At 34.7% G+C, this 23,772-nt stretch overlaps 2 protein-coding genes across 4 annotated transcripts in view; one reads left to right on the top strand and one right to left on the bottom strand.

Moving 5' to 3' along the window:
• On the top strand, nt 1–14,539 carry METTL5 (methyltransferase 5, N6-adenosine). Of its 3 annotated transcripts, none has more exons than XM_044669806.1 (7): nt 1–275; nt 1,977–2,091; nt 2,422–2,603; nt 4,159–4,241; nt 6,740–6,791; nt 13,953–14,002; nt 14,431–14,539. In XM_044669806.1, the coding sequence occupies exons 1-7, from the start codon at nt 176–178 to the stop codon at nt 14,446–14,448; spliced, it is 600 nt and encodes a 199-aa protein (XP_044525741.1). In that variant the 5' UTR covers nt 1–175; the 3' UTR covers nt 14,449–14,539. The 3 variants fall into 3 exon arrangements, with proteins under 3 accessions (XP_044525741.1, XP_044525740.1, XP_044525742.1); XM_044669805.1 differs by having other exon boundaries at nt 14–275; nt 14,449–14,522; XM_044669807.1 differs by having other exon boundaries at nt 195–444; nt 14,449–14,522.
• Nucleotides 14,224–23,772, bottom strand: part of SSB (small RNA binding exonuclease protection factor La) — a 13,811-nt gene continuing 4,262 nt past the window's right edge. The window contains exons 3-12 of the mRNA XM_044669804.1: nt 23,387–23,490; nt 22,920–23,094; nt 22,561–22,668; nt 22,358–22,458; nt 19,403–19,474; nt 19,007–19,049; nt 18,337–18,477; nt 17,456–17,642; nt 15,353–15,484; nt 14,224–14,638 (exon numbers count right to left, since the gene is read on the bottom strand). Coding sequence (XP_044525739.1) covers nt 14,550–14,638; nt 15,353–15,484; nt 17,456–17,642; nt 18,337–18,477; nt 19,007–19,049; nt 19,403–19,474; nt 22,358–22,458; nt 22,561–22,668; nt 22,920–23,094; nt 23,387–23,490 — 1,152 coding nt within the window. The 3' untranslated portion in view covers nt 14,224–14,549. The remainder of the gene's footprint in view (nt 14,639–15,352; nt 15,485–17,455; nt 17,643–18,336; nt 18,478–19,006; nt 19,050–19,402; nt 19,475–22,357; nt 22,459–22,560; nt 22,669–22,919; nt 23,095–23,386; nt 23,491–23,772) is intronic.

A 23,772-nucleotide genomic window follows, 5' to 3' on the forward strand; every position in this document is an offset into this window, starting at 1 on the left:
AGGAAGACGGTATCCTGTCTTTTTCCCTCAAAGGCGCAGGCGCAGGCGCAGGCGGCCCAGGAGGCTTTGAGCCGAAAGCTTGAGGCCTCAGGTCTCCTTTAAAGTGCTTTCTCCGGTATTAATAGATACATCCTAACCCGGACCCTCCATTTACCCTCAGTGCCTAGAAGAAACGATGAAGCGAAAAGAATTAGAAAGTTTCTTGCAACAAGTTGATGACTTCGAGAACCCCAAATTACTTCTGGAGCAGTATCCGACAAGGCCCCACATTGCAGGTAAAGTTGTCCTCGATGGGCTCCGAGAGCAAGTCAAAAAAAAATGCAGCACCTTTGCCATAGGGATGAATTACAGGTAGAAGAAAACGTTAGGAATCTCCAAAACCACCCATTGAACGGATGAGGAAACTGAGGTCCCAGGAGGCGAAGTGATTTAGGATCATTGATAGTAAGTAATGGAATCTTGACTGATTGACTCCAAGTATATTGCACTTTCCGTTACACCGAAGTGTTTGCCTGTAATCATGATAGCTTATATTTTGGGGAGTTTCCAAAGTTTACTCCTTATTTCATTTTATTTTCTCAGCGGTGCTATATAAGTAGGGCAAGTACTGAGTTTTTCTACACCAAGGAGCTGTAATTTTTGCTTAGGAACCTGACTCCACCAATTTAGATGGCAATTTTATGATTTGATAGTAAGCCCTGAGGAAACAACTGAGGTGCTTAGAGTTTAAGGAACTTAACCCAGTGTCACAAAGATAAGTATTAAAGGTAGCATTTACACTCTGGTCCTCCAAACTCAACTCACTTCATTCTGCAAAGTTGCCTCTACAAGACAAGATTACCATCCCCATTTTATAGGTGTGGAAACTCAAGTTTAAAAAAAAAAAAGATAAGGAGCAGCTGGGTAGCTCCGAGGGTTGAAAGCCAGTCCTAGGTCCAAATCTGGCCTCAGAAAAGTCACTTAACCTCTATTGCCTAACCCTTACCGATTTCTTGCTAAGACAAAAAAAAAAAAACCTTACCCAATATTTTGTTACCAATAAGCAACAGAGTTAAGTTTCCTGGAACTCTTACTATTTTTTTCCCCCTATGACTGGAACTCTACATCTTCATCTCCACTTCCCAATTTTCCAGTATCCTTCAAATCTCAAGCTAAAATAAAACATTCTATAAAGAAGCCTTTTCCACCCCTCAATAAAAACCAGTTGACTTATTGATTGACAGGAAATGGGGAAGTACTAATTTATAAAAGTTAAGAAATTAGGACAAAAATCCTAAAAAACTTTTCTGGGAAAATTATTAAGAAAGGTTTTTTTATAAGTATCATAGAAAATTTCTTTTGATTAGCAGAATCTTTCAAGGGTTTTTATGGATCCTAACTAGAGTATGTATTTTTTTTAACTTGCTTGAAAACATTACATACCGAGCATTGCAACAACTCTTAGACTTGAAAAGGACTTTTATGAACTTTTGTTAAGCTTTTCTGTAATAGGACATTGATGATTAGCGGTGACTTCTTTGACAGTGACTTGAGCAGCTCAGGAAACAGCTGTTTTCTAAGCACATCTCTGAGGTCAGTTGACTGATAACAAACCTGGTATTAGTAGGTATGAATAAGTATGATTCTGGCAGTGGAGAAATTTGGATGATTTAAGATGATAATGTCAAAAGGTTTACTTGAAATGATTATCCCTTTTTAAAGACATTTTGAGGAAAAGATGTTATTAAAATAGCACCTTTTGGGATGCATCATTTCTGTGACCGGTTCATATGGATGCTTGTTCAGCAATCTAATTTTGATAGTTTTTGTGACATACCAAGTTCCCGCATTTTGTGAGCCCTTTTAATGGTTATGTATCTCACTTAGGATTCATGTAAGACAAATTAAGATATTTCAAGAAGAATCATTTTTGGATTTTTATCACTAGCTTGGCTTGCATGTTTATTTCTAATTTGTGCTTTTTTTTTAAATTAAAGCGTGTATGCTATATACAATTCATAACACATATGATGACATTGAAAACAAAGTGATTGGAGATCTGGGATGTGGTTGTGGAATGCTTAGTATTGGAGCAGCAATGTTAGGAGCAGGGTAAGTAATTCAGAACACAATTTCTGAGACCAACTAAGTAGCAATTGTGAGAAACATGCCAGTCTACTTTAAACTTGGGAAACAAAAATGTTTTTTAACAAAAAAATTTTTAAAAGAAAAATAGCAAAGAATAAACCTGATTACCAAGGATCTGGTAATTAGCCTTCTTTTTACACCAACTTACAGGCTTTCCATACCCTTTCTGGTTGAATATACCCTTCTGATTGAAATATATCACTTAAGCAAATATATTACCATATCTTTTTAATATAATAAACCTTTGTTTTTTAAAATGTGTTAAAATAGGCCTTTTCTGTTCTGCATTTGCAGGTTGTGTGTTGGATTTGATATAGATGAAGATGCATTAGAAATATTTAATAAAAATGTTAAAGAGTTTGAATTGACAAATATTGACATGATTCAGTGCAATGTGTGTTCTTTATCTGAGACAATGTCCAAGTCTTTTGACACAATAATCATGAATCCTCCCTTTGGGACCAAGCATAATAAAGGTAAGTTAAAAGAAACATGTTCTGGTGCAATATTCATAGAGAAGCGAGGTTTAAAATAGAAATTTTAGGGAAATGTTTAGGAAATATAGAATGTTTAGGAAAAATGATGAGATACCATCATTAGAGAAAGTCAGTCTTTTACATAGGCATCACTGTTCCAAACAGTTTACATATTGATAGGGAATGGAGTTCATTTTCTACTCTTAATTTTCATCAGTTTATATTAAATAAAAATTTCTACTAAGTGAATAAAACTGGACAGTTCACAAAATTTCATGGATTTATTAATTTTCAAAGGCCTTAGTTGCCAGCCAGCCAAATCCACCTGTTAGTTTCTTTTTTACATAGCCTACAGCTAAGAATGATTTTTACATTTTAAAATTGTTTTATTATATTTAAAGTTATAAAAACCATTCTTAGCTCTCCATGACTGCGGTCAAATTTGACCCTTGACAATAAGTAGTTTGCCAGTCTCTACTCTAGTTCAAACTATACCTTAGAAAAATAATCCCTTCTACGTCATATCTGACAAATAATCATCTAATCTGAAGACCTCTAATGAAAGGGAACCCATTATATCCTTAAGCAGATCTTTCACTTGTTACTAGTTACATTTTTAATATAAACATTATTAAAGGCTTTGAATATTTAATATACTTTTGTATAACTTATTTGGGGCCTATTTAACTGAGGTAAAAGTTTTGAGTTCTGACAAAGCTTTTTGTATAAGAAAATTCTTATTACTGCTATACATTGCCATTGTCACAACTAAGCTCTTTGTTGTTATCCAGGTTACTAAAAAGATTAGCCTTTTATGAAATCTGTCTCATATAAGGGTTTAGTTATCTTCAGTTACTTTGAAAATAGGTGACATTTTAAAATCTTTTTGTTTGGGGACTAACAACTTCATCTCATATTTTAGAAGTAGGCCCACTAATCTGTTTTGTCTGATCACCACTAGTAGGAATTAGCATTACTCATTGTTTTCTCTTACAGGGCTTAAGTAAGAGATAATGAAAAATGGAGAAGAGAGTAGGTACATATTAGACAGAGGAAGATAGTATACTGCCAATTTGTCAAGGCAGCTGAGTGGCACAGTAGATAGAACACTGGGCCTGGAATCAGGAAGACCAGGCTTCAAATCTGACCTTAGACAGTTGCTAGTTGTGTTATGCTGGCAAGTCATTTAACTTCTGTTTGTCAAAGTTTCCTCATCTTTAAAATGGGGATGATACTTTAACCTTCCTCTCAAGATTGTTGTGAAGATCAGATGACAATAATTGTAAAGCACTTAGTATAGTACCTGGCACATAGTAAATTCTCTATGGTACCTATTAATGTTACTTCCCCTTATATTATCCTTTAAATATACTATTAGTTTGCCTAACCATAAAGATCTTTCCTTCTGTGAACCTCAAAAGCACTTTTTGTCTAGAAAAATACTTCTAAATTCCAGTAATTTTAATCCATTTAAGCAGCAGGATAAATATAAATGATAAATATAAATTTAAACAAATATAAATAAATTTAAATAACTTTTTTACTTCCTTCATAGGTATGGATATGTCTTTTCTGAAGATTGCTTTACAGATGGCAAGAGCAGCAGTATATTCTTTACATAAATCTTCAACCCGCGAAGTAAGTCCAAACCATAAGCAACAGTTTCCCAAATCAGTGACACTGTTGTAAATCCTGAGTGACAGAAATAGTCTGTAGTACTTGACACCCAGATGCCTCGGTTCCCTTTAGCTAATTCCACCAGAACACAGAGGCTAATTTGTTTACTCTAAGACTTGGTTAGGTAGGAACTACTGGAAGAAAAGGAAACAGAAATGACACAGTCTTAATTGAACCCTAATTAGGTGATAACAGCATAGAGTAGTATAGGAAGCACATTTGAACTAGGAACTAAAAACCTTGGTTCTAATTTTGGTTCTCTCACTGTTTGTCTGCATTTTAGCAGCTCACTTAAATTTTCAGGTCCTTTGTTTCTTCATTTGTAAAATATCAGCTGACAGGATCAACCATTTAGATCTAGAAAAGATCTTAAAGGTTACCTAGTCTATCCCCCACATTTTACAAAAGAGAAACTGAGACTTGAAGAGGTAATTTGACTTGTTTGTGGTTACTTAGTAAACAACAGAGCCAGAATTTGAATATAAGACCTCTAACTCCAAATCTAGCATTTGTCCCATTTCTCTCTCCAGATAATCACTATGCAGGTCAATAATGAATACACTGAGCACTTCCTAAGTGCTGGATGATGGAAGATCCCTTCTAGGTTTAAAACTGTGATATGGTCAGTCTCGAATAACAGAAGAGGCTAGGAAATATTTGTTGAGTGGACAATTTTAAATTAAGAGTTCTTGAACACTAATTAATTTATCCAAATATTAGACATAGGCCTATAGGTTCCAAAAACATGTATTTTTTTTTTGTAATACATCCCTCAGTATGCCTTTTTTTTAAAATATACTCTGCCTGCTCTTTCCTTATCTATTTCTATTCTTGTCTCCTTCACTATTTATAGGTTCTTTTTTTTCCCTTTTGAAACCCTTACCTTCCAATTTGGACTCAATACACAATATTGTATTGACACAAAGCAGAAGAGCAGTAAGAGCTAGGCACTGGGGGTTGTGGCTCACCCAGGGTCACATCTAGGAAGTGCCTGAGGTCAAATTTGAATATAGGACCTCCCATCTCTATGTCTGGCTCTCACAGTTGCGTGTCCTCCCTCCCCCCCCATCCCCCAATTGTGGATTCTTATAATGCCCTCTTATATAATCATTTCATGGCTAATTCCTAACCTTTATATTAGTAATGGAGAAAGCTTTTTAGTCCTCATCATTACCAGTAGACCTAGATGATTCTCATGGATGCTACTCTGGATGGAAAGATTGAGATACAGGTTTTATGCTTGCTGAAAAAAAAATGGTAAAAAGAAAAATAGAATTTGAAAAGAAAAAAGAAATATTTACATGAAGGAATCTGTTATAGTAGGCAAACTATGGAACTTGGGTTACTTAGTATTATAGATTGCCTACTTTTGATCTAATATAATCTTATCACTTTATTTTTTCAGCAGAATTAACCACCATTCTTTTTTATATCATGTCTCTACTATCTTCTCACTGATACCCTCCTATTCTTATTGTAATAATCAGCCACTTCACAAATTCTCATGGATTCAAGTATTAAGTAGTTGGAAAGAAATCTTAATTTGGTTCCCACAAACTTGTCAAGCTTTCTAAAATCAAAATATATTCTAATGCTAAATGTTTTCTAGATAGTATTAAATGATATAGAACTATTTTAAATATATGTATAATTCAGATTTGTCTGAATATTATAGGAAAATGAATTGATTTACCTATATACTTTTTTTTTAAAACTAAGTGATTTTTGTCAGTGAATTTCATTTTGGGAAATATTTAGGGAAATGTATTTTTATGAATTAATAAGTTATATGAATTAAATATCCAACCTCCTGGTGCACATAGACAACTTATATAGATTCAGAGATTTGCCTAGGGCTCTGAGAACTTTTAACTTATCTAGGCATGAATATGTGGCGAGACTTACGCACCTTTCTTCTTATTGATAGCTCTCATTGCTAGTTATTTTGAAGACAGAAAATTGAATCTAAAGTAAGCCTTCTGCACACTAAATGAATCTGTAAGCCAAATTTAAAACACATACTTTTGGCTAACTAGTAAAATTTGACAGGATGTTCTGTTAAATTGACTCCAATAGGAAGTCCTCAGTGACAGCTATTATTCCCTGTCTTTGTGGAATGTCTTAAAAGATTTTTTAAATTTTGAAATAAATTAATTAAGTTCACATATTGAAAAAAATGGTGCTGATAGAGATATCTCCCTCACTATTGTTAGTTGACATAGCAGTCAATCATTTGATAAAGTCACATAAGTATTTTAACAGATTGTTAACCATATTGAAGTTCTTTACTCTCATACTTTTAAAAATCCTGGAGCCAGTTTAATCTTTAAGAAGATGAGTCTTAACAAGAGGGTCTAGTATTAGCAGAAAGCTCTACTATATTTAATATAAGCACAACAAACTCAGTTTTGTTTCAGATGGGATGAATCAACTCAGAGTAACCTTATTTTTATGTTTAGCATATACAAAAGAAAGCAGATGAATGGAAAATTAAAATGGATGTGATAGCAGGTAAGAATCCTGAATTTTCTTTAAAATTATCTTTAATCTGAAAGCCTGATCCTTTTTGGGGTGGAGGTAGAAATAAAGCTGAACAGTATTGCTAAGATATGATATCCAGTCATAGCTAACATTTTTACATAAGAATTGGGAAGAGAAGGTATATGCGTCGTCTGTTTTGCAAGTAATTGATTAGGCATGGCTTAGAGGTTAGGCAAGGATTTGGCTAAAAGGAATTTTTATTTGGCATTTTGATCTTTCCTAATTCCATACTACACAGCTTCTTTTTCAGCTTGGATAAAAGAAAAAAAAATTGGCAATAAAAGAAAGTGATTTTCCTTCCTTCTTTATGTTGCCTAATATGAAGAAACAGTTTAAACTCCATCAGGGACAAATTTATATCTGTTGCTTTTTCAGATTGTGCCTTGGTTTATAATTATTTGCACCTATTATATCTGCTCACAGATCTTCAGTTCTATGAATTCAGGAATTGTGTGTTATTCTTTCATGTATCCACACTAGCTAACTGTAGTACTTGTCATTTAACAGACACTCAATATTAAATTTTTATTGTTGAATTTCTAACAAAAAAAAAGAGGGAAATCTGTTCATGTCGATTAATATTTGAAAATTTTTTTAAACAGTCATTGTTTCATTAAAGTTTCATTAATTACTTAGCATAACCTAGCACATTTTATATTATCAGATTTGAAGTTTTAGAAAGAGGAGCTTAAAATACCATTGCAGCTTATATTACTTTCTTGTTTAAACAATCCACTTCAACAGTGTTCAACTTTCTTATCCCTCCATTTTGTTTTCTGTCCCTCTGTTAGTGCCTAATTCCTGTACTATCTTGTTTTCATCTTTAACTACCAGCCATACACTTGAAATAAATGAAGTAAAATAAAGATTATATTCTTTGTAAGACAGTGTGCAAATCCTATACATTTATTTTTGGTGATTCTAGTGGTGTTTTAAATGCAGGAGCGCTCATGTCAGTACTGGTCAGAAAATGTTTATGAGTCCCTCGAGGCCAAAAATGGCAGTTACCAGAAGGCAGGTCTCTCAGAACATAGTTTCTTTCCTGCCATTTTTATCCTCTCTGACAACTTTTTGTCCCAAACTTTGCTGAATGTCCTAAAAAATTAAAAAAAATTTTTTTTTCAAATAATGATCTACCTTCTCTCCCTGTCATTTCATCCCCAATATCCCATACCAACCACAGTTGGAAAAGCAAGGAAACAAAATTTTAGTTACAGAAATGTCATTTAAAAATATATGGATTGCTTTGCAAATTTGTATGCCATCTTTGCCCTGGTGCCATACTAATCTACCTTGTATTCCAGTTTAGTATATGTGCTGCTGAAGCCGACACTGACTGTCTCAGATTAATCAGAATTAAAGACTAATTATGGCTTTACTAAGAATATGTTTTAACATTATGATATTTAAGTATATTTACTTCTGCTCTCTTAATATAATTTAGGGGAAAAGGCTATACTATTGAAATAAATGAAAAACTAGCAGTAGCATTGCTATTCACCTCATGATACACATTTCTCCAGTCTTCTTTAAAAAGAGTGGCACTTGCCATTCAGTGATTCACATACTCATATCTGGTCATATCCCACACATCTTGAAACCTTATATGTAGATCATCATCCAAACACCATCCCCTATCCCCACCACCTGATCCCTTATTCCCATTCCCCTCAACCCTCTCACCACAAAGTTCCAACAAAAAGCTACTCATTCCCCCTTTCACTGTGCCCTCTGGAATGCTAGTTCCATAGATAACAAACTTGCCTTCATCTTAAATCTTTTCTTCTCCCTCTCCTTCCATTTTTTTTAGCAATCATTGAGATTTTTGGCTACCTCAATGACAGCCTTTCTGGCTACCCTTTCCACAACTGGCTGTACTTTCACTGGGTGTCCTCGGCTCACCAAGCAGGCAGGGGAGTTGAAATACTCCTTGTTCATCATTGCTTCTTCCAGATTCTTCCACTACTGCTAATTCTCAGTAAACTCTTTTCCTTTAAGATCCATATAATCCATATCCTCTACCCAATAAAAATCTTGATAGCTGTTCTCTGTAGACTCTGTAGGACACTCCTTTTCTGTTTTTAGCAAGTTAGGTATATGGCTCACAATATTTCTTTTCTTCCCAACTCCTGCTTTCATACCAGCAGACTTCAACATACATATCGACTCTTTCTCAAATACCCTAACCGCTCATTTACCATGACTTCTTCCCACTTCAGGCACACAAAGATGGTCATACCCTCAATCTGCCTGTCACCTGTAAAAGAGAAAAATGGGAAGACCCACAAATATACCACCACCATGTTCAAGAATCCTGAAATCCCCTTATCTGATCATAATTTACTGACTTTGCACCTTTTCTGCTGTCTTCCTGTACCAAACCTTGCTCTTCATCCACCTCTTGACTTCCACTTTTTTCCCCATTCCTGACCCCTTGGCAAACCAATTCAACTCTATACTGTCCTTGTCCTTTTTCTCTTAAGTCCCTGGTCCCCTTATCAGATCACCAATTTTGTCCTGCTAAGCCTTGGCTTTGGGTGACTCCCATAGTTCACTGCTTTCACTCCTACACAAGTGCTGCCAAATGAAGGTGGAGAAAACCTCACAACTATTCTGAATGGCCCTCTCTGTAATTATTTCACATGACCTCAAGTGGGCCCTCACTGCTGCTAGATAGGCCTTCTGCACCCTTAACAGTTACTAATCCTTTCTCCATAGTGTCTCTTCCGAGCCTTTTCATCTCCTCAAAGTGTCTGTGGCTTTCCAATCCCTGACACCCTCAGCAGAAGACTTTGCCTACAAACATGCCCATCCCCAAAAACCTCTCACTTGATCTTTCTATCTCACTTATTGTTATCCAGTATCTCCTCTACCCTCTGTGGTTCCTTGAGCCTCCACTTATTCTCCTCTCCTGACTTGGGGCAAGTCACTTAACCTCTATTTGCCTGTAAAATAGGGATAAAACAGCACTACCCCCTCTCATGATTGTTGTGAAGATGAAATGAGAATATTTGTAAAGTCCTTGGCATATAGCAAGCACTATAAAAAATATCTCTTCCCTCTCCTTCCTCTCACTCTCTTCTTAATACCTTACTTTTTGGCCTTATCCATTCCACCAAAACTATTCTCTCCAAAGTGACCAGTGATTTCCTTGTCAAATCCAGCAGCCTTTTCTCAGTCTTCAGTCTGACTGTTCCGCAGCTTTTGCTGATTGCCATCTCCTCCTTTATACTCTTTCTTCTAGGTTTTCAGGACACCACTCTCAATTCTCCTTAGACCACTCCTCAGTTTCCTTTCCTGGATCCTCATCCAGGCCATGGCCATTAACCATAAATGTTCCACAGGGCTGTGTCATGGGCCCCCTTCTCTTCCTCCTCTACACTACTTCATGATCTCATCAGCTCCCTTGGATTTAATTATTCTCTCTATGCTGACGATTCTCAAATCAATCTATCCTCTCTAACCTCTTTGCTTACCCCTCCAGTCTTGCATCTTCACCTGCTTCTTATACATCTCAAACTGAACATCTAGTACATTTAATCTTGTCATTTCCAAAACTGAACTCCTAAAAATCCTCTTCCCTTCCAAATTTCCCTATTGTTGTCAAAGACACTACCATCCTTCCTGGGCTTACTACTGAGGTGTCATCCTTGAACCCCTCACTCTCTCCCCTCCTCACCCTATCCAATCTCTTCCTAAGGCCTATTCATTTCACCTTTGCAACATTTTTCAAATACATCTCCCTTTTATCCTTTGTTTGCCACCACCCCAGTTCAGGCCCTCCTCACCATACACATTGACTATTGCAGTATTCCCTGTAGGTGTCCCTGTAATAAGTGCCACCCTCCCAAAGGCATCCTCTATTCGGCCCCCAGTTATTTTCTTAAAGCCGTCCAACCAAATGATACTCCCAAATCAACTCAAGTTGTTTTCTCACTTTCAGGATCAAATACAAAATCCTCTGAGGGCATTCAAAGCCGATCATAACTTAAGCCCCCTCTACAGTTAGTCTTTTTATGCCTTTACCAGTTCCCTTACCCCACCTTTGTATTCTTTGACCTATGCTTGTTCCTTGAATAAGCCACTCCCATCTCTCAGCTTTGGGCATTTTATCCTGCTCTTCATCATCCCCAGTATGCTATCCTTTCTCATCTGGCTTTCAAGTCCCAACTAAAATATCATCTTTTATGACACCTTTCCAGCCACTTAATTCTGATGCTCCGCCTCTACATTATTTCCTTCTTACCCTAAAGCTCATTTGTATATATTCATTTGTTGGTTGTCTCCCACATTAGTGTGGGTTCCTAATGAGGGCAGAAAATGTTTTGTTTTGATTCCTGGCACTTAGAAGTGTGCTCAGTAAAAAGAGTCTGAGAGTAATAAATGCTTATTGACTGTCATTGTGGGTATTCTAGCATCTCTATGTCTTAGATGAGACAATTAAACCCAAAATAACAATGAAAAATGGTTACTTTCTCTTGTGCAAAGGCCTGAATAATTTCCATATTGTTCATTGTGATTTGAATACTTATCATAATACTGTTAATTTAGGACTTAATAACATGGGATAAGGAAGACTTGGATTAAGTCCAGAGGATAATTGGAATCATTTTTAAGGCCAAAAAGGTACTTAAGAATGAAAAAATTAAAAGGAATTAATCAACCTCTATGGCATATCTAATTCCTCTAATTAATTACAAGAGGAGGTATCATATAAAAATTTTTCTACTATGTTAAGGATTATTCTGGAGATAATTGACTTTTCGTAATACCATTAACATCTAGATCTGGAAGTGAATTTCATATTGAGTATTTCATATTCAAGGAACTGGGTTAGATCAGACCTTATCACCTATATAGTTAGGAAGTGGTGTGAAGAAGCAATCGCAATTTTCTATAGACCACAACTGCTTTTCCACTGCTCACTTCAAAATAAAATGGCCTCTGGTCTTTTGTTGACTCTGCCGGACAGAGTATAGCACAACTATTTCAGAACTACCAAGTTCAGTTTGTTTTTGCTCTTTATTCCACCAATGTTTAACAAAAATCACAGCAACCACGCTGTGTGGTTGGAAGACAGGACAGGCATGGGATAAGTGGGAAATAAATTGTCATATATCAGTGTTCTGAGATCTGAGAAAGGAAAGGTCAAGGTGGTCACACAGTAGGCTGATGGAGTGACTGTGAGGGATGCATTCCATTAACAACCTGCTTGAAAAGAGATGAGGAAGTTGGAAATTACAGAATATTTGCAGAACAGTGAGTATAAAATGTTTACTGGAACATAGACTATGCAAAAGGTAGGTTGGCATCTTTTTTGTTGTTAGTCTTGAAAGCCAAGCTAAGGAGTTTGGCATTATCCAGAAGAATCGTCATTGAAAGGTTTTGAGCAGTGGAGTGGTTTGACTTGTCCATATGAAGATCAGCCCTTTAAGTTTTGTGAAGAATGGATAGACTGGAGAGAATTAAGATTGAAGGAGAAAATGTTAAACTTTTTGGTTTATAAGAGAGATTATAAGGATCTGGAGTCTGGCAATGGTGAGAATGAAAGAAGAGAACTGATGCAAGGTTCTGTGGAGGTAGAATAAGTCCTTCCCTTGCAATGCTCTATGTCAGCGTTGGTTTTCAAGTTCATGTGCCCAGACTGCAACTTCAAGCTGCCTGTGAGCTCCCTGCATTAGCCCAGACAGCAGAGGAAGGAAGTGCTGGCTTTGGATGGCTGGACAGAGGGACAGGGCATGCAAAAAAAGGTCCTCTGGCGTTGGGAAGAGGGGGAAGTTCGCTGCAGGTGATGGCCCAGCCAATACTTCGCCAATGCTGCTCTCGCTAAACCCATTAGAACAAATGGATGCTTACAAGGTCCTGGAAAACATTGGAAGCAAAGGAATTGAGGTAGAGAACAGACATTTATTTTCTCAGTCAGAAAAGGAAAAGAGCAAGAATGTTGAGTGAAGTTTTTTTTTTTAAATCTATATATGGGGGGCAGCTGGGTAGCTCAGTGGATTGAGAGCCAGGCCTCGAGACGGGAGGGTCCTAGGTTGAGCCCTGGCCTCAAATACTTCCCAGCTGTGTGACCCTGAGCAAGTCACTGCCTAGCCCTTAACACTCTTCTGCCTGGCTCCAAGACAGAATGTAAGGGTTTAAAAAAAAAGTCTTGAGTAGGAAAGTTGAGAAAGACTTCTATTTTACCAAGAGAAATAAAACATCTGAACATAAGAGGCTAAGGCTGTTGGCATAGCTAGAGAATGTAAAAGGTAATCGGAATTTAATACTTTTTTTAAAAGACTGTTGAACCATATAGTAATCAAAATGATTAAGAAGCCTTAAACTAGAATTTTGGCTTACCCATTTTGTCTCTTACATGCACAGCTTAAAAAAACTAGGATTTTTCCTTCTGAGCTTCTTAAGAGGGAGAGTCATCCTCAACCTGGCACCTACTACTAGCATTCATATTGAGTTAGAAAGGAAAATAGTCTGTACTTCCTGACTTTCCCTTGAAAGTCAAAGCTACAGCACCCTGGATTTCTTTCCTATCTCTCAAGTTATTGATATAGTGATTAGTACAGATTCAAACTTTGGCCTTTTTCTGATTAAACATCATCTAATTATGCAAGGTAGCTTTCATTTTTTTTTAAGTCATTAGGACATTTGCTTATTGGAGTCCTATAGATAACCTGGACTTTTTATTTTGATAATTTTATGCATTTAAAAACATTTGGCTTCACCAGGCTTCAAAATTATTCCATGACACAGAAAAGTAGCTGACAGAACCTTTGAAATTGTCTACTCCATTCCCTTAGATTTAGACTTTATGTTTTAACTTACTGCAATCTAGACTAAGACTTTTTAGAACTGGAAAATTTTTGTCAAATTCACCTTAAGTGTACCAAGAAACCTGCAATTAATTCATGCTGACCATTTACAACCAAGTTTTCTTTGACTGTCAATTTGTTGTCTTTTGCAAGCAAGAATTTTCATCTACTTTGTCTTACTTTATAAAACATAGGGAAATAGGAAACAATTTTTTATTTGTAAAAGCTTATGCCCTTAGCACATACTTTTTAAAGAGCAGTGTGAAACTGGAGTTTTGATTGCTATGTTTGAATTAAATTATTGTTTTTGTTTTCCCAGAACTACGATATGACCTACCAGCATCATACAAATTTCATAAGAAAAAAACAGTAAGTTAAAAGTTTTATGATATAACCACTGAAAAGATGATACTTTTAGAACTAATAGGGACCTTGGAGAACATGCTTGAATATTAGTATATAAGACAAACATAACTCTTCAGTTAGTAAATGACTTCTTCCAAGTAAGTTGCCCAAAGAGTAGAAGGAAAATTGTGGAAACCAAAGTCTGATTTCTGTTACTTTAAAAATAAAAATAGCAGCTGGGACAGTTTTGCCTTTTATATAGCATACATTTTATTTGTTGGTATTTCCAGCATTACAGAGCCAGGCTTCACTGAAAGAACCCTTTCTTCTGATGTTCAAATCAATGTCTGAAATGCCAACATTTGATACTGTGAACAAAATTATACATATAAAAAAACTATCCAGGTTGTGTAAGGATACCTGGACAACAAAAACAAGTTAAACAAAAATAGTCTTTCCTTCTATTTTAGGTGGACATTGAAGTGGATTTAATTCGGTTTTCTTTTTAAAGACCCCAAATTGGAAACAGCTTAAAACTTATTTAAAATGAATAAAAAAATTTTATATTAAGCTACTGGTCTCCAGCTCCATTTTCTGTTTTCAGTTGTTTTGGTGCAGGTTCTTCTTTTTCAGGTTCTTCTCGTGTCCTTTTAAGGGATCCTATAAAAATAGAATTAATCAGTTACATTTTAACCAAAGATTAAAAATTAAAGCTTTAGATTGCCATGATTTTGAAAGTCCTAGGCACTATTATTTAACTTTTTTTTCCCCAAATGAAGTTATGTAAAATTTCAAGAAAAAAGTTTCTTCTAAATGTGTACAGGAGCTAGCCTATGATTCAAAACCAATTTTCCCACTTTGGGCATAGTATAATATATGACAATTCATAAAAAATGCAAGTGATTTCATTTTATCTAAGTACTTAATCTGATTTTCTCTCCATGAGAGAAAAAAATCCTCTGGAAAGAGCTTGGTAAAGTTAAGCTGGGGGGAAAAAATCTTCTAATGGACTACATAGTAGTTACCCATTCTGTTTTTTCTACTATAAATTCTTTACCACCTGAAGAATCACATTTATTTATAAAGGTACAGTTTTATAACCCCAAATAAGAGTGAAGAATAGAAAAGAAAAACATATGCTATATTTAAACTTAAGATTTATTTTAGAATGTGCTTTTTCTTTATATGAGCTTATTTTCGTTGAAATTCAGGTCAGTCCCAAACATTCCTTTCTGAATGCCACTCCACTTTCAAAAAGTTAGGATCATCACCAGTTTGGTATTTTGTATTCGAAAAAAATCATGGACCACTATACTATCATGAGCCAACTTAACAAAGAAGCTGTAATAAAGTTTTCACACAAATAAAGCTTACCTCCAGCATCACCATTTTCCTGTTCTTCATCACTATCAAATTTTGTTTTCTTGCCTTGGAATTGTATTTTTCCTTTATTGGGGGTGCCTTGGACAGCTTTACCACCTCTTCCTTTTCCTTTAAATTTGCGACCTGTAAGTATAATTTTTATGATTTTCTCATTTTGGTTTATGTGATAATTAATTAGCATTTCCAGAACTATATTAAACAGTGGTGACAATAAACATCCTTGATTTTTTTCTTTTTCCTAGATATCACTGGAAAAGCCTACCATTTCTCCATTATAGATTATTTTACATCTTAGTTTTAGATACTGTTTACTAAGGAAAAATCCATTAATCACATTACTTTTTATTTTATTCTGTCATGCAAAACACACATATATTGGTGACTGTTGTAAGAGCAAATCTGTACATAACCAAAACCCCAAAATAAAACCATAAATACATCGATGTAAAAGACAACTCTCCAACAGTTCTTTCTCTGGAAGTGGATAGCATTTCCCATCATACCATCATAAATCTTTCAAGATTGTCCCCAGATCACTGCATTGCTCAGAGTAGTCAAGTTTTTCACAGATAATCATCATTCACTATTGCTGTTATTATATACAGTGTACTCTCAGTTCTGCTTATTTCACTACGAATTGGTTCCCACAGATCTCTCAAGCTTTTTCTGAAACTATCCTACTTATCATTTTTTATAGCACAAAAGTATTCTATCACTAGCGTACCACAATTTGTTCAGCCATTTCTCACTGATGGACATTCCTTCAATTTCCAATTCTTTGCCACCACAAAAGTTGCTCTAAGTATTTTTGTATAAGTAGGTCCTTCCCCCTTTTATATTATCTTTTTAAGATACAGACCCAGTAGTGGTATTACCAGATCAAAAATAATGCAGTTTTATAGCCCTTTGCGCATAGTTCCAAATTGTCCTTCAGAACAGTTGGATCAGTTCACAACTCCACCAACAATGCATTAGTGTCCCAATTTTGCCATATCCTCTACATTTCTCACTCTCCTTTACTGCCATATTGTCTAATCTGACAGGTGTGAAGTGGTACCTCTGTGTCATTTTAATTTATATTTCTCTGATCAAGAGTGATTTAGAATATTTTTCATGATTATTGATAGCTTTGATTTCTTCATCTGAGAACTGCTTGTTCATATCCTTTGACCATTTGTCAATTGGGGAATGGCTTATAGTCTTATAAATTTGACTTAAGACTTTTATCAGAGGCGTTTGTTATAAAATGTCCCTCCCAGTTTATTGTTTCCCTTCCAATCTTGGTTACATTAGTTTTGTTTGTAAAAGCTTTTAAAGTTAACATAATCAAAATTATCCATTTTAAATCTTATATAATATCTCTATCTCTTGTTTGGTCATAAATTCTTCCCTTCTCCAGAGATCTGCAGGTAAACTATTCTGTGTTCCCCTAATTTAGTTATGGTATCACTCTTTATATCTAAATCATATATACATTTTGACCTTATCTGGGTATAAGTTGTGAGAGACTGGGTCTATACACCTAGCTTCTGCCTTACTGTTTCCCAAATTTCTCAGCAGTTTTTGTTAAATAGTGAATTTTGGAGGGCAGCTAGGTGGCTCAGTGGATTGAGAGCCAGGCCCAGACACTTCCTAGCTGTGTGACCCTGGGCAAGTGACATAACCCCTACTGCCTAGCCCTTAGGGCTCTTCTATCTTAGAACTAATACACAGTACAGACTCTAAGACAGAAAGTAAGGGTTTTAAATAAACAAACAAATAATAGTGAATTCTTATTCCAAAAGCTTAATTTTTAATCTCACTGCTTTTAATATAAATGGTGCTTGGAGCTTTTTAGAAACTTCTTTTGGCCAAGATTTTTTTCAAATGAGATAAGCAGCATATAATTTGTCAATTATAAATAAAACTATTGCTTTTTGCAGCCATTCAGCTAAAGCTGAAATAAATGAACCCATAAAAACAACACCCAAAATAAGTTTTAAGATTCCCAAATCACTTAAGTTATCTGGCTTCAATTTCCTCATGTGTAAAAGTGATTCAAACTTAGTAATCTTTCTTTTCTAATATTCTACAATTCAATGTAACTTCAATTACCTTTTGACTTCAATTTATTTAGGGATTCCTGTTGATCTTCAATGATTTTTTTCAAAGCTTCTTTCTCTGTCTCTCCTTCTAATACTTCCCATGTTACATCTTTGTTTCTTAATTTTAAATTTCCATTATTTGCTTCATTAGCTTTTTCCAGTGCTTCTTTTGCCTTTTCTTTAAAAAGGATTATTCCCTATAATAAACAATAACCATACATATTACATCTTAAGTTGGTATACATTAAAATAGGAAACTAATTTTACTATTATTATTACAGCTCTAGAAAGAACTAAAAAATGAGAAATCTTTTTTTTTTTGTAAAAATCATTTTTACATCTTAGACAGTCCTTTGAGCACTAGGAGCTATGAGACATCTCTCTCCATTAAAGTTCTCCTCATCTGTTCTTATCTGTAACTTTAAGCTGGTAAACTATCCTATATTAAAATCTACTGTTCTTGATAAGGAATGCCATGGAAAATACCCACCTGATGCTTCTAAGAGAATAAATTTGGCTATCACAATGGCACATCTAATAAGGTGACAAAAATAATAAAAAGAAAAACCTGCCTGAATTGGAACCTCAAGATATTAGATGGAAAAAATGCCATCAAAACTCCCCACCTTGAAAGAGGCTCTCCAGAAAACCTCATTAAAACAATGCAAAAGTAACTTTTGTTGGATTTTCCTGTCCAAATCAAAGTTTCTGCTCAAAACTCTTAATACATCACTTAAGTCTATATAAGACAATGCCTATTCAAGTAAAAACGTTTCATGACTGGGGGAAAGAACATTTCATTCTTAGTTTAAAAAAGCAACCATGGTACCCCTGTATATAGATTGACTGAATGCAGCTTTAAAAACTGCTGAAATAAAACACATCTCTGACCTCTTTTGCTCCTCTGATGAAGTCTATCCATTTTATTTCTCCATGATTAGAGAAAAGTGTGTGAAGATCTTCTCTACAGGTCTGATCATCTAAATCACCAGAAAATTTCAGCAAGCATCCAATTTTTTCATCCAGGGATTTCTAAAAAAAAAACCAACAACAAAATAAGACCATAATGGGAAATCAAATCTTAGTTTCTTTAAAAAGAAAATAGCAGAAATTGACAATCATCCTGCCTGTGAAGGAAATACTCAAGATCTCTAAAAATTCATGCAAAAGATAGCACAAATAGAATTCAGAATTCTACAGAACCTGAAATGTTTTTACCTGGATGTTCAGAACTAAAAACCGGCAATTATCCCCCCCCTTTCCTAAGAATTTTCTTTGTAACGTGTTCTCTAAATCATGTTTACCTAAAAACTAAATAAAATATAGTTGGCTGAATTATACCAAATTCTTTAAAGAATAAAACTTTAGGTAAGCAGTACATTTTGGGCCTCACATTTCTTGAACTAAAGGTTACTGAAATATTTTCCTTGGGTGTATGTACTACTTTGGTACAAACAAAATGGTGACTTTTAATCAGAGAAGATATACTAATCCAGCTTAGTTATTTACATACTTAAATGATAAAGAATGTTACTTATATGAAAGAATACAGTAAACTTGCCAGTTCAGCCTCTTCTGCTTGCTTCTGTTTTTCTTCTTGCTCTCTATAAAATAACAGCATTAATGAATTTTAAAGCTGGAGATAATCTAGTCTCAAGACACAAAATAAATCAATAGCCATGTTAAACTAGAACTCACTCTCCATTATGAGGAAACCTCAATTTGTTTGGCAATTTAGCAGTCTCTAAATTCTCCTGGAATTTCCATGAATTTCTTGTAAACATTCTAAGTGGTCGAAACTCAAAAAATAACTCAGAGCCTACTATTGCTGGATACAGTTTTCATAAAGAGCCCACCAAAATTAACTCTTCCCTCCAAAACTAGGAAACAGGTATACTGGTAACATGATTTAAAATGCAGATAAAAGTAGTTTTAATTTTACTTCCAAGACACTTACTGTTTTGCTTTTGCTTTAGCTTCTACTTTATTTTGCTTCCTTTCTTCATTCTTTTTTGCAAAGTAATCTTCCCTAAAGGAAAGATAGTTGAGCTATTAAATGTGTAGGAGGAAACACTATACATTATGATTATGAGAAAAAGCTTTTTCTTGTTTTATGAAAGAACAACAGAACCACTGTGGAAGCTAACCTTTGCCCAGCCTAGCCTTTTAAAAGTCACACAACTAACTAGCACAGGGCTCCTGGCTTTTGGACTAGTATAGTAGCAAGTGATTAAATTCCTCTATCTTCAGTTACCATATTGTCTTCTGTTTTTTACATTTGTCACCCATTAATGTAACAAGATATACTAAGTCAGTCATGGATAAGATCCTTGGGCCATCTCAAAGTTTCCACATTCACAGATAAGACCCCCATAAAGATCTTTGGTTTGTTTTTCATCAAACTTCTATATAACACATTCCCAATGATGTCTAATTCTATTCCCAATTCTATTTGTTAAAAGTTTTTTTTTTTTTTTTTTTTTTAACAAACATGATTTGGGTTCTGGAAGTTATTGGTTCAAAAACAAGATTTATCTTTGCATTTTTTATTAACTACTGCCTGATTTCTCTCTCAGAAAGATCCAAATTCTTACATTTCCATCAGTTCATAACAAATGTGTACTGGATTCTACAAAATTTAGTCCATGCTAGTTTCTTTGCTTTTAATTATTTTTACTAATTTCAAGAGTGTTGAGTAGTGTTTAAGTTTAGTTTATATCCCTTTGATTAATGAGGCTAGGCATTTTTTTAACTGATTTTTTAAAAACATGTTTTCTTTTCTATCCTTTGACCATTTATTCATTGTAAACTAGTAAACTTTATTGGTTCCATAAACATTTTCAATTCCAAGATTCTGTATCATAATTCCCATAAATATTTACACAAATTTTTTCTTAATTGTGCTCTTATACAGAAACCTATTTTAATATATTGTTCCTAATAATTATATATTATCCCTGTTTGTTCATTAGTCCTCTCTCCTCCACAACAGAATTCTTTCCCTTAATTTTTTTTCCTACAGCTTTATCTTTATCAGTCACCAATATCTTTCATATATATTTGAATGCTTGGTATCTGTTCTACTGCATCAATCCATCTCTTTTTTGCCCATTAAATAACTACTCTAAAATGCCAAAAGCTGGGAGTCTAGACTGCTTTTGCATATTTTTTATCAATTTGGACATTTTTACCTATTTGTTTTCCCCATGTAAATTTCATTATGATTTTATCCAGTTATAAAGAAACCACTTAGTATTTTGATTAATACTGGAATAGATAGATATAAATTAAGTAGAACTATCATCATTCCTACTATATTAACCCAATCCATCCATGTACAACCAAAGTCTTTATGATTAATTTTTCCTTTATTCTCATCATTATAGTTGTCATACGTTTGATCTTTCTATTTTATCGGGCTACCATAATGATTACAGCAAAGCAATATGTTCAAATTGTTATAGCAATATTTTTCATGGTTGGACAGTCAGTCTTATGTTAGCAATATCACATAAAATGTGTTTCAATGTTCTCCCATATATACTGAACCAAGTCTACCTCCTAACACCTACCTAGTTATCTTGTTATGTCCACAGGAAAAAAAAAAAAATCACCTCTTCCTTCCCTCCTAACTCCTAGCTGACAACCCTTCCAAAATATTCCCTCTCAAGTTCCTCTTCCCTCTCAAGTTCCTCTTCAAGGTGAGCATACTTAGCTAGTTTCTTCAACTATTTCTAATCTAATATGATTTGAAGACTCCTTTACCATTGATTACCTTAGGAATACTTTTGAGTTTAGCAATATACCACTTGAAATGCAGGGCCCAGAGTAAAACACAATCTACCAACTGCAGTCTAACTGGACTTTTATTGCTTTCTATACATTCATAATGTTGACTGCAAAGCTCTATATACTAACATTGTTCATTATCAACATTAGTAACCAACCAATTTCACTTCCATAGCATTTTTCTTTGTGAAACTGAGTGGCTCCATATTTATAGGTATGAAAAGTACAAATTAAAAATTAATTGAAGGGGGCAGCTGGGGTAGGTCAGTGGATTGAGAGTCAGGCCTAGAGAAGGGAGGTCCTAGGTTCAAATCTGACCTCAGACACTTCCCAGCTGTGTGACCCTGGGCAAGTCACTTGACCCCCATTGCCTACCCTTACCACTCTTCTGCCTTGGAGCCAATACACAGTATTGACTCCAAGATGGAAGGTAAGGGTTAAAAAAAAAATTAATTGAAGTGTATAATATCAAGCAGTCTTTTTTTTTTTTTTTCATTTCAACCAGAAGGTAATCATGAAACTCAAAATGCCTTTTTATGTACTACTGTCTATACGTTCTTCTAATCAATTAGTTGTACGAAAAAAATACTGGTAAAACTTTATCTGAGAATTTTGAACTGGCTCATAGCAGTCACTGCTTCAACAGTAAGCTTTAAATGGCACAAAAATAAAATTATTATAATAAATAAGAAATAAATCATAATAAATGTATCACTAATGGCACGGTCCATACAGCAATCATGTTACCCACACATTGAGAGAAAGAACTATGGGAGTAGAAATGCAAAAACAAAACATATGACATCACTTATCACATGTATATATGGGTATATGATTTGGAGCTTAGGCCTTAAAAAAAATCACCCTATAGCAAAAATGAATAATACGGAAATAGATATCAAGTGACAATATTTGTACAACCCAGTGGAATTGCTTGTTGACTCTGGGAGGGGGGAAGGAAGAGGGGAGGGAAAGAAAATGAATCATGTAAAACACATGGAAAAACACTTTAAAATATTAATTTAAAAGAAATTAAGGACTCCTAAAAGCTCCCAACATGCTGCCCTTGAAGCCTCCCCTCCCTTACTATTTCATCTTCCAAAGCATCATCAAACTTACTTACTTAAAGAGTATCAGCAGCTCTGTATCTTTATATTTTTGTCCAGGGGTTTCTATAAACTTCTTGGCAGATTCAACACTATCAAACACAGCAAATATTGATCCCTATTAAATAATAAGAAATTATTTTAAAGGATCAGATTAATGATACTTTCAATCCAATTCCAGAATTTCATTTTTATAGTCAAAGTCAATAAATTTGCAAACCTTAAATGCTTTATGTAATGTTCTCCTCATCTGTATATTTTGTACTTGACCTTTACCTTCTAACCATTCTTTTATGTCATCAAGGGTTGCATCTGTTGGAAAACCTTTCTGAGGAGAGCAAAAAAGGGGGTAATAAGTTACAAACAGCAATATCTAGAAAATGACATTTCAGCTAAATAATGCAAAAAATCTGAGAAGACTTGGAATTCAAATGCCAACTTTATGGTAAAATATCACAATCAAATTATTTATAGGTTAAAACTACAAATAAACTTACATGGGAAAATTTGGAATTGCTCTCAAATACATTATTAAAGAATAAATATAAAGTAAGCTTCAATAAAAGAAGTCTCACTTACAACATAGATGGATCTGTTTTTCACTTCATTTTTATACTCATCTGTTACTTCAGGGAGGGGTTTGCTTGGAGATCTTCTGATTTTAGTTTTATCCTCACTAACTTCCATGAGTTCTGCCTTTGATTTCTTTAAAGCACTTCTTATTACATCAAAATCTTTTGTTAGTTTGCTTAATCTTAAAAAAAGAAGAAGAAAGTCATAGTGGAAAAACAACACTAAGTGTTAAAAAGCCTGATACAGGGGGCAGCTGGGTAGCCCAGTGGATTGAGAGCCAGGCCTAGAGACGGGAGGTCCTAGATTCAAATCTGGCCTCAGACACTTCCCAGCTGTGTGACCCTGGGCAAGTCACTTGACTCCCATTGCCCACCCTTACCACTCTTCCACCTAGGAGCCAATATACAGAAGTTAAGGGTTTAAAACAAAACAAAACAAAAAAAAAGCCTGATACATTTTACAAAGATTTTTACCTGTTGAATTTGATCATTATCTCCAAAGGTACCCAGCCATCATCAATTTTGATCTGTTCCTTTAAAAATTTGTCTCGTGGAAGGTTAAAGTCACCAAAATAATACTGCAAAATGATTACAACATATCATCATTGTAAATATTCACAAAAGGAAGGAAGTTTAACTTAAATTCTGACTAGTTATGTAACAATGACGGTCATGACTTCATTTTTATGAATACACAGTATGAGGAGAGTGCCCTAGAAACACTTGGAATGTAAATATTTATTGAGCATAAACCCAATGTAACTAATCAGAAAGATTTAAATTATTTAAGATCCTGGGAGACACATGTACCCTGTATATCATTAGAATTGCCAAGTGGTCCAGATATAACTTTCCTTTTT

The sequence above is a fragment of the Gracilinanus agilis genome, chromosome 3 (assembly GCF_016433145.1).
Source record: "Gracilinanus agilis isolate LMUSP501 chromosome 3, AgileGrace, whole genome shotgun sequence".
Lineage (NCBI taxonomy): Eukaryota > Metazoa > Chordata > Mammalia > Didelphimorphia > Didelphidae > Gracilinanus > Gracilinanus agilis.

Coding starts and splice junctions, on each gene's coding strand:
- METTL5 (XM_044669805.1), top strand. CDS start 176: ATGAAGCGAAAAGAATTAGAAAGTTTCTTGCAACAAGTTGATGACTTC. Junction 2,604..4,158: donor TGGGACCAAGCATAATAAAG/GTAAGTTAAAAG, acceptor CTTCCTTCATAG/GTATGGATATGTCTTTTCTG. Junction 14,003..14,448: donor AATTTCATAAGAAAAAAACA/GTAAGTTAAAAG, acceptor CTTCTATTTTAG/GTGGACATTGAAGTGGATTT.